We start from the raw sequence: 10,183 nt of genomic DNA, 5'->3' as shown, positions 1-10,183 counted from the left end.
TGTTTCTTACCTGTGAGCTGAAATATTGAATATTTTTGCCGCAATGGGCCAAAAAAATTTGTCCTTTAAGCCAAGGATGTAGAAGATGGGAGAATACCAACTCTCCCCCACAAACCCCAATGAATTATTTGCTGTAACTGCTTCAGTTAACTTTGCTTTCACTTTCTACTTGTGCAGAACAGAAACCTCTCTGCTCTGTTCACAGGAATGGGAGGAAATCATCGTGTTCTTGTGCAGAATACATCATCACCATTCAGGTTAAAGGTTAATTAAAGCCAAGTACCAACATTCTGTAGCTTTTTTTGGCCACTTACCTTATGCTGCTTCAGAGCTGCCCTTTTTCTGTTGCAGAAGGGGCGTGGAAACCCTTGATGAATGTTCTCAGGAGCAGTAGCTGGAAGGGGGGAAGGCACAACTTCACCCCAGCAAACCAGCACAGCACTAACCCAGCTCCTGCCAGCAGCAGGTACCAGCAGCTTACACGGAACCTGGCTCCTCCCTGCCTGAACTCGCTTGTTGATTATTTTATTTGGATTCAGTATTAGTGCTTTTTGTGTTTATGAATAACAAAATTGAAAGTTAAGTAGGCTCTGCTTCAGCAGGGACTGGTAATTATAAACAGGCCCTCAGTTTGCTCCCAAGACCCAGAAGGAGTTGCTATTTCTTGGCTTCTTGCACCTATTTTTGATGAGCATAAACAAACCATGAGAACAGGGCTATTAAAATCACACGGCTTTACTTAGCGAGCGCACGGCACACTATGGATTGCTCAGTTAAAAAACTCTCCCCTGACGTTTTGCTAACACAGAACAGCCCACTTCAATTAAAAAAAAAGGAAGCTATGTTAAAAAAAACAAACTAGAAAAGGCCAACTGTACATTCCTTACACAACTCTGGACATCCCAGCACACCTGCTGTACGGGACACCTTTCTCAAGCCATGGCACAAACCCACACTGAAATCAGCCCCGTGGGCAACTGGACACAGATTTTGGCATCTCTGGCGAGGTGATGGAGGTGGTTTGGTGCTTGCTGCAATTCTTCTCAGCCCTCCTGAGATGGGCTAACGCAGCCTAGGTCTGACAGAGGCAGCACCTGAAATAAAATGAGGGGTTTGGTGCTGTGCTTTGCCTGCAGTCTGACAAAGAGAAACCCCCATGCTCTATTCCCCCACTCACCCCTGCAGAGGGTACAGCTGGGTAGAGGCAGCAATTCAAAAACCACAACAAACCAAACACTACTTCAGACACTGGTTTTGTCTTCTAAGAGGCTGGCACCCCTGAAACACTTGCCTCCAGTTTTTTTCAAGGGAGATGGTCAAGAAATAAGCAAACAAGTTTTCCAGCCCCTATACCTGAAATCACTTGCTTCCCTTTCCCACCATTAATACAGCAACCAGAATGTTTCTGAGAAAATAGAAAACCAAAATGTATCCCTTCCTCATCTCCCCTGTGCTGTGCAAGGGATCCGGGGAGAGCAGGTGTCTGTGCTGGACTGCTGCCGTGCCCCAGCCCTGAGTGACAGGGACCTGCCTGCCCAGTCCCTGCGGAGCTGCCATCGCTCCCCTCGTGCTCTTGGGTTTCATCAGCTGGTTCACCCGCACTGCTCTTTCCCTGACATGGTTAAACACGACAGGGCATCTATTCTGAGTCTCCCTGCTGCCTTCTCAGGCTTTCCAAACAGAATCAAACAAATAACAATGGAGCCTGATGTTTGGTGTTTGCTAATTCCAGTGTTTCTCTTCCTGCGCTTCCTCCCCTCTTTGCCCGCTGCAGCAAGGCTGCTTTGCCCCTGCTTACCCAGGGAGCAGCCGTGTGCTGCAGCCGCCTTGTCCTGCCCCACAGCAGCCAGGATGGACTTGTACAGGTGCTCTGCGTGGCTTTCGAGCTCCTCCGACTGTTTGGCAATCAGAGCCAGCGTGTCTTTCAGAGCTGGAAAGCAAAAAATGCCTGAATGGAGGTGACTGGAATGCCAGAATTCAGTGTCTGTCAGAGCTGACAGTTCTGCTCGTCCACGCAGACTTTGGAAGGAAATCAAGTGTTAAAAATCAATAATGTGCTGTTCATCCCATCCCCATTGTGATGTAGCATTTGCAGGGGGAGGGGACTGACCCAGGAGGCTCCAGGCTCATAATGAAGATGCAGAAATAGGGGGTCTTAGAGAAAACCTTTGGAAAGCCCATCCATAATGCAGCACTCGACCTCTAAAACCCCGTTGGTGACTGCAGCTACAGCCCAGCCCTTAGAAATCCCTTCTTCTCAATCACCAGAGCAACCACTCTGCGTGTGCTGTGGTGCTGGCCAGGCTGGGCCAGGGATTCTGGGGGGGCAGATGCCTTGGCCAGCATCACTGTGTCCATGAGCAGCCCCACACAAGTGCTCCTCCTCACCTGGCGAATTCGATGCCATGCAGTCCAGGAGGGCTTCTCCCCTCTCCAGCACACTCTCAGTCAGACTCCGGTGGTCGGCCACATCCTTCCTGAACTCCTGGCACAGCAAGGACAAGAGCAGCGTTTCTTAGGAGGGTTTTTGAAGCACACACCTGTGGCAGGTTGCCCAGGGTGCAGTTTCTGCCAAGCAGGTTCCTGGTGCTCCCAAATTTGGCTTGGCAAACCCAGTGCACCCTGGCCCATTCCAGTGATGCCTGGCTTCCCACTGCTTGCTGCCTGCAGCACAGCAGAGGGGAGGAAGCAGAGCAAGGGTGACACCCACCAGGTAGCGGTGCAGCGAGGCCAACACGCTCTCGGCATCCGGCGAGGGTGGCACCCAGCTGCCGGTGACATCCACCACGGTGTACAGCCAACGGATCAGCTCTTCCAGCTGGCAGCAAAACACCTGCTCAACAAAGCATAAAAAAGGGGTCACTGATCTATTTCTGCAACAGAGACAGCAAAGGGACATGAAAAGCTGAGCCAGTGGTGTTTTGGAAAGCGCCTGTTCCCTGGTTTTACCTGACCCTAGCACACAAACATGCCTAAGCTTGGGAAACCAAGGGTCAACGGGAAAAAGGCAAAAACAAACTCCTGAACAGTTCCAGCACTCACTGTGTGGCAAGAATTGAGGGCCACCATGAAATGTCTGCACGGAGAGGTGCTGGAGGCTGGTAGCACTCAGGCTGAAGGAGAGGTTGGTCTCCACCACCTCCCAGCCCAGGAGATATCCTCATCCTCTTCACCAGAGCCATACAGTTAATTTGCAGCTGCTTTCCCCAAGAGATTGTCTCGTTCAGTTAAGTGCTTTCATTTATTTTTAAAGTGTCTCCGTAAGGGATTATTTTTGTAAGATGCTGCATGAAACCCAGGGGCCTCTGCTGGCACCAAAATCAGGCTCAAGACCTGTTCCTGCTCCTCAAGAGTTTGCCGTAAAGCAGTGCCTTTCTCTGGCATTGCAATTTGGCATGACAAATACAGACAAGATGCTTTTAAATCAACAGAGTTATTTCCATACCAGAGGAGGGGATGAGTTTGCAGCTATGTGCATGATACCGCTCCTGTGCAAACAGCCTAGCATCGTTTCCAAATTTGTCCCAGCACTGGGGTGGGAAGATGGAGAGGAGGGTGGGAGCACAGTGCTGGGACAAATGTAATAATCCACAAACCAACCAGGAGAACTCTTCAGAGCTGCTGCAGCTCCTGCCTCCTGCCCGGTGCAGCAGCACTGCAGGACGAGTGGGTTGGGGGACCCAGCTGAGTGCCACATCTCCAGCCAGCCTGGCCTGTGACACAGCCCCAGGGAAAGCAAGATGGGCTCCTGCTCCATCAGAAGGAATTATCTGCTCTGCTGAGCCCCCCTGCATAAATTACCACCAGCTGCCAGGCAGGGCACATCATGCAGAACGGGAAGCTTTAATTAATCCTGCCATAAAGACAGGCACATTTTATGCGAGATCTTCCCAGAATAAAGTTTATTTCTGGTCTCAGCCTACCTTAACACACTGGATAAGGGACTCGCTCTGCTGGCTCTTCTTTGGACGCCCCTTGACCCGTGGTTCATTTAGGCACATCCCATCCGACGTGTCCCTGAGACCAGTTGGTAGATGAAGCCCGCGGGGAGGATCCCTGTGGATCCAGCCATTCGAGTCTGTGCTTTCCCAGCTGGGCTTTTGGGAGCTGCGGTGTTGCCACAGCCCAGCATAACCCTCAGTATTCCCTCTGTCACCCCCACCTCTCACTTCTTCAAAAGGAGCCAACCCAGATGAAAGGGGCTCCTTGCTGGTGCTGTGATGTGGAAGGTTATGGCGGTCATGCCCAGGCGTCCTTATAGTTAAGGAAAGATTGGACAAAAACTGAGCCAGCCTTTCCAGCTCCTTCAGTCTTGGAGGCAGGGAAAGAAATTCTTCATCACTCTCCCACTCCTTCCTCAGGGGGAGCACTCCTGTGGTGGGTAAAAACCTACTGGTGCTTTTCACCTGCCCTGTGTAGTTTGGGCAGGGGCTTCCTCTGGTATCCCAGCTTCTCCCATCGGCAGCAGGGCGCCCAGGTGAGCTTGGCTCAGATGATTCCACCCTTACATCCTTAGCAAAACCTCTGGAAAGGTGAGAGGAAGCACTCCTTGTAAATGATGCTTTGGCAATAGGTGAAGATTCAAAGTATGAGACAGCTCCTGAGCAGCCTCTTTTTCCAGGCTTCGGGGTGGAGAATCTCTCTGAAGAGGCCACAAACTCCCAAAGTCCATTTTCTCTGCTTCCCCGAGCCTGCCCAGCTCGGCCGTAGATGCTGGTGGACCTGGACATGCCCTCAGGAGAAGCAGAAAAGCTGTCCAGACCTATTCCTGAGTCATGGAGGAAAGGCTCCGGTATCCTTCCCAGCTTGTACCTCGGCTTCAGTGGGTAAGCATAGTCCAGCAAGTCCTCGTATTCCTTGTTGGGGTTCCAGTGGGGTGAGCTGCGGTCCGGAGATGGGGGCAGTGAATCCGGAATGGCACAGGCCCAGTAATCGGCTTGGTAGGAGGAGATCTCCCGGATGCGCCCCACGGAGCTGCGGTAATCGAGCAGAGCGCCCGGGGGCTCCCGCCTTTGCAGGGCCCTGCCTTCCACCCCCCATCGGCAGCACAGGTCCTGGGCAGCCGTGGTGGCCGCAGAAGGGACATCCGTGCTGGCTGGCAAGCTTCCGGACGGCTCCTCGGAGGGGCCGTTTCCTTCTGAGGACAGAGCAGAGAGGCTGAGCACGGAGCGGCTCCGCAGGGCGCTCTCGGGGCTGGGCGGGGTCTGGGGCCGCAGGAGCTCTGGGGTGGAAGGACACGGGGACTGAGCTCCCAGACTCTGTCTCCGACGGCCAGCATGGGCATCGTGGCGGCTGCCAGCAAGGACATTCTCCTCGGCAGAGCTGCGCCGGCTGGGAGGGCTGGACACCGGGTCCCAACCGCCCGATGCCTTCACCTGCTCAAGGATGGGATAGAAAAGGAAAGGAGAGAGAGAGAGACATGCATGAAATGAAGCACAGCATCCAGACAAAAGGGTCCTTTGTGCTGGGATATGGAGAGAAAAGCCCAGCCCCGGACCTGCCATGAGCTGAGGCTGGAAGTGAGACCCTGTTCCATCTGTGGGATGGCCGGCAGCTGCTCAGAGCAGGGCTTGCTTTTAAGGAAAGGCATCTCAAGGGCTTGGGAAGCTGCATGAGTGCTCTGGCAGCAGGAGGCTTATCTAAAGAGCACTGTCCTGAGCGAGTTCCCAGCTCTGCACTGGCCACATGGAATGGAAGCAACAGCTTGGGTGTTGGAGCCCAAGCCCTTCCCCACCACACATCTTAGCCTGGGCAGGCGTGGGCACACTCTGTCTGGGAGAGATGGAAAGCCCTTGCTAGGAGAGCCCTGACAAACAAGTCCCCACCTCTCCTGGGACTTCCCGGTGGTGCAGCAACACCTGCAGGTACAAACCCTCTCACCTGCTGTTCTTCTGAGGAGAGGAACCAGCGGCCAACTCGACAAGGCACCGGCCCACCATCAGCAGCTCTATCCACTAACAACCCTTTCCCCGAGGAGTTCGCTCTTGGTTTGGGAAGTCCGGGTGCAGATGCTGAAGACACTTCTGGGTGGCAGCTGGAGCCTCCGTGGGTAAGGTCAGCGGCCATGTGACTGTGCCTGCTCACTGCCACACCCTCTGTCCCTCGCAGGCTGGCCTTGGCTTCCTCTGTCCCTAAAAGCTGCTGCAGGCTCCCTGCCAGCTCCGGGAAGTCCGTCTCCGTGTCTGCGCTGTCCCACCTGGCATCGCCCTCGGCCTTCCTGCTCAGTGACTCCTCAGAAGGTGATTTTCCCACATCCACGGCCATCAGGACAGAGCTTCTTCCGCAGGACTGTGCTGAGCCTCGGGCTCTCTGGAATACACAGCAATGGCATCTCAGCGTCCCGCCTTGTCTCCGTGCCAAGAAACTGGGATTGCCCAGTAACTAGGAGCTGAAGCATGATCGGGGTGAGACCCCAAAATTCATAAAGGAGCATCTTGGTACACCAGGTGGGACAGTGGTAAGAGCAAATCCTCACATCCCAGCAGCATTTTCTGCTTCTGAGGATGTGACACACAGGGAAAATCGCATTCCAGCCCTGGCCATGCCAACAAGCCTGGGTTTTATACCAGGCACCGGAGTCCTGCAGTGATGGCCAATGTCCCCAGCACTTCGTGCACCATGAGGTCACTGGGCCCAAATGAGACATCATTAACCAGGACATGAAGCAGTTTCTGGCATGGCTGAGCCCTGAAGGCCACTGGGGTGGAAAGGTGGGTGTTTTTTAAAGGTACAAACCCAAAACCTTGAAGTGGAAGCTGCCCAGAAGCAAGAAGCAGCTATAAAAAGTTGGAGAGGGAGGTAGGAGGCTGTAAAACTCAAACCTGGAGTTCAGCTCTGCAGCTTCTTCCTCAATTAATGAAATTAACTCTTTGGGAAATTAATTAATGGAAATACTTGCACTGACTGGGCTTGAGTGAGGAGCTGCTGCTGGATAACCCGTGAGCCAGTTGAAGGAGACCCAACACAGCCTCCTCCAGCAACTCCAGCCCAAACCAAGGTGCTGGCAGCAGGGAAACGTCAGCAGAGTGGTTCTGCTGGTGCTGCCCCAGCTGGTGCCAGCAAAGAGACCAGCCAAGGGAGCATCTACAGCAAACTCAACTAAAATGAAATCTAAATTAAAAAAAAAAAAAAAAAAGTGAGAAAGAATTCCCAAACAATACTTGGAAGTGGGAAACAAGATGATGCTCCCTCCCTCCACCAGCTCTTTTGTCACGGTCTCGTTTTATGATCCACCCCTCCCTCTGACAAGCGGGGTTTTCCCACGGGCACGGGAACAAAGAGCGGCGGGAGGACGCGCCGGGTCTCCCGGGGAGACCAAATCCCCAGAGCCGGCAGCTGATCCCGCTCGGGGGACGAGCAGAGCCCCAGGCACAGCTGGACCCCCCAGGCCACTCCTGAGATTGCTGCCAAAGCCGACCCTGAGCACAGCACGTTATCCGAAATGGATCGCACTGCTCTCTTCGGCCCTCACAAAGGTTGGATTTGCACACGAAGAGGCGGCGTTGCTGTAAAAAATGCAATCAATAAATCTGCCCTCGTTACGTGACTTAAAAATATATGTAAAAGAAAGAAAAGATAACAGGGCATCCAAGCAGCCTCTAAAGTTTAAAAGTGAATGTGCTGTAACCAAAAGTCAGCCTCAGGACAGCTTTATTTTAAAGAAGCCACGTTAAATTCAAAGGGATTTGAACATCGTTACCTGCACCAGGTTTGCTGGTTTGGGTCAGGTGTCACCCCAGTAAAAGCAACTGTAAAAAATATTGAAGTTTGACCTTAAATCTGAAAATCATGCATTAAGCAACATAAAACAAAACTTACAGGTCATGACCCGTCTGTTATTTTCCTGACTGTGGGGAGGAGGACAAATATTCTGAAGTTAAGATCATTTGTTATCTTACAGAGGCAACATGCAGTGATTTACATTTCCACGATGCCATTGGTCTTTAAAAAAAGAGCAAGTGCTGGTTCACAGGTTCATTAAATCTCCAGAAGCTAATTGGATGCTAAAGAGAAACCAGGAAACCTGCCAATACACAGGAGTGAGAGTAAATCTGCTTACTGCAGGATTTGTAAGGGTATTTAAAGGGACACCAGAGATCTCACTGCATTTTCCAAAGTCTCTAATTCAGGCAGCTGATTTCAATTAACTTCAGAGGCAGCTGAAGTTATACCCAAACCACACCCAGACACAAACGAGACGGGGATGTCGCACACACCCCACACACAGAACAATCGGGCAGAAAGTCATATTTAACAACAAAGTGAGAACACTACTGCCACTAAGTGCAACTCCCAGCTACACGAGCGTCTAGAAAACGAGCTTTCTCACCATTTTCCAACACGCCCAAAAAAATTCAGAGGTCAGGTTGCCAGTGGCAGCGACGCATCCAGAATAACTGGCGACAGGAAGAAGCAATCCCAAATCCTCGGGCAGGACTGAGGAGGGGTGTAAGACCACAGCTACAGGCACGGTGGAAACTTTCCACTGGCCTCAAAAGCACGGGAGAACAGCCCAAACACCCAAGCCCTCAATTGTCTCACAGAAGTGATACCCGTGGCAGTGTTTTCCGATAACAGAAGACAGTGGGGCTACTTCATTCATTTCAAAGGGAAGGTCCGCGGGGATGTCTCCTGAAAAGCGATCCCTGGGCTTTTTCACGCCGCCAGAAAGGAGCCAGGCCGCACAGAGGCCGGCGGACAAGGAGGGCTCTATCCAGGGAGCGGCCCCATCCCCCGCGGGGCTCGCCTGGATGATGGAATGCACTGAGAGCAGCGGATGCTGACGGAATTTCCGTCTCCCGCCAGCTCCGCTTTGGCTGGGGAGCATTTCTGGGGTTGTTTTGGGGAAAAACCCACACCGCTCTCGCCCCTCAGGCCTGCGGGACTCTGAGAGTTGCTATTTTCTGCTCCTCTCTTTGCCCGCTTTCTGTCCGCCGCTGGTTAAAAAAAACGGCAATTAACCAAACAGACAAGAAGTAAAGGCAAAGAGGCCGAAGAGACGCCGCACCCGGGGGTACCGGGATTCCAAAGGGAACGTGGACCGGGACCCCCGGGATCCCCCCCGGGGCCCCCCTCACGCCGCGCCCCGGCCCTCACTCACCGAGCGCCGGCCCCGCCCCGCCCCCTCCGCGCCGACAGCCAATGGCAGCGCCGGGTGCGTCAGCACGTGCGCCCCCGCCGCCCGGCAGCCAATGGGAGCGGAGCTCGAGGGCAGCCCCGCCCCGCGGCCGGCGCTGACCCCGGCGCGGGAAGACCGGGGGCGCCACGAGCCGGCCCCGCCCCCTGGCCCGTCCAGGCCCCGCCCCCTGTCCCGCCCCCGCCCCTCACGGCCCGGCCCGGGCCCCGCGGGACACCGGGCACGTGAGGAGCGTCCCGGGACGCCCTTGAGGAGCTTGTGTAACAACAGGGTGTTTCCTTGTACCCCCGTATTGACCTTGCCGAGGCGGAGCTGTGCCCTGGCAGCGTCACCGCGCTGCAAACCGACTGAAACGGGCCCTGCGGGAGCGCCACGGCCAAGGGATGCCGGTGTCCTCCGGGCACAGCTGCGGGATGCCGTGCCGGTGCAAGACCTCGCCTAGGGGTGATCCCTGTGGGATGCCGGCCATGCCCTGCCCTCGGGGCAGCTTTCTGGGAAGATCCCCAAGCCACGCTTTAAAGCAGGCTGCTCTGGGCTGTGTACCTGGCCCGAGCCTTCCTTGGTGGCTGGGGTGGGCACATCCTGACAAGTTCCCATATCACGCAGAAATACAAACCTCTCTCCTTGTTGCTGTCCATTGGCTGATTCTGGTTTTTGTCCATGTCTCCTGCTCCTGGAGATTATTTCTTAGCTAATGCTGAGATTTTGTAGAGGTAAGTGTCTGATAAAGCACTTTATGGGACAATATTGTTCCCAGCTTTAGGCCAGGAAGGACCAAAGAGACATCCTGGATTTGCTTATCAGTTTGGCAGCAGGGTGAGGGGAACAGCACAGGTATCCCAAGTCCCTGGCTAGTGCTCTGGTCCTGACCACGCTCCTTGGCCCTGCAGCCTGCTCCAGGCCTGCCATCCCAGTGCTATGGTCCAGATTCCCTGGCTAGGAACTGGGTTTATTCTGCTGCACCCAGTGCAGCCAGCCCCATTTACATCCGGGAGCTGGCCCATTTACATTTTTCTCCCTAGAGAAACACAGTGGGAATATCTTTTC

At 53.9% G+C, this 10,183-nt stretch overlaps 1 protein-coding gene across 2 annotated transcripts; it reads right to left on the bottom strand.

The window, feature by feature from the left end:
- Positions 1-600: 600 nt before the first annotated feature.
- CEP68 (centrosomal protein 68) lies at positions 601-9,544 on the bottom strand. 2 transcript variants are annotated; one of them, XM_041404469.1, is made up of 7 exons: positions 9,101-9,544; positions 5,881-6,309; positions 3,924-5,375; positions 2,711-2,833; positions 2,389-2,485; positions 1,799-1,930; positions 601-1,094 (listed from the first exon to the last, which is right to left on the bottom strand). In XM_041404469.1, exons 2-7 carry the CDS (start codon positions 6,262-6,264, stop codon positions 1,063-1,065), a joined length of 2,220 nt encoding a protein of 739 aa, XP_041260403.1. In that variant the 5' UTR covers positions 6,265-6,309; positions 9,101-9,544; the 3' UTR covers positions 601-1,062. The 2 variants fall into 2 exon arrangements, with proteins under 2 accessions (XP_041260403.1, XP_041260401.1); XM_041404467.1 differs by lacking the exon at positions 9,101-9,544 and adding an exon at positions 8,330-9,082.
- Between the last annotated feature and the right edge of the window lie 639 nt (positions 9,545-10,183).

This window comes from Onychostruthus taczanowskii, unplaced genomic scaffold (genome assembly GCF_017590055.1).
Source record: "Onychostruthus taczanowskii isolate IOZ18803 unplaced genomic scaffold, ASM1759005v1 scaffold21, whole genome shotgun sequence".
NCBI lineage: Eukaryota > Metazoa > Chordata > Aves > Passeriformes > Passeridae > Onychostruthus > Onychostruthus taczanowskii.
Note: the sequence above shows the minus strand (reverse complement) of the source record. Positions and strands in the feature narration are given on the sequence as shown.

Excerpts from the sequence above, each read along its gene's own strand:
- CEP68 (XM_041404467.1), bottom strand. Across the intron at positions 2,834-3,923 it reads CCCTTATCCAGTGTGTTAAG|GTGTTTTGCTGCCAGCTGGA; the intron begins GTAGGCTGAGAC and ends TTTGTTGAGCAG. Across the intron at positions 1,095-1,798 it reads AGCACACGGCTGCTCCCTGG|GTGCTGCCTCTGTCAGACCT; the intron begins GTAAGCAGGGGC and ends ATTTTATTTCAG.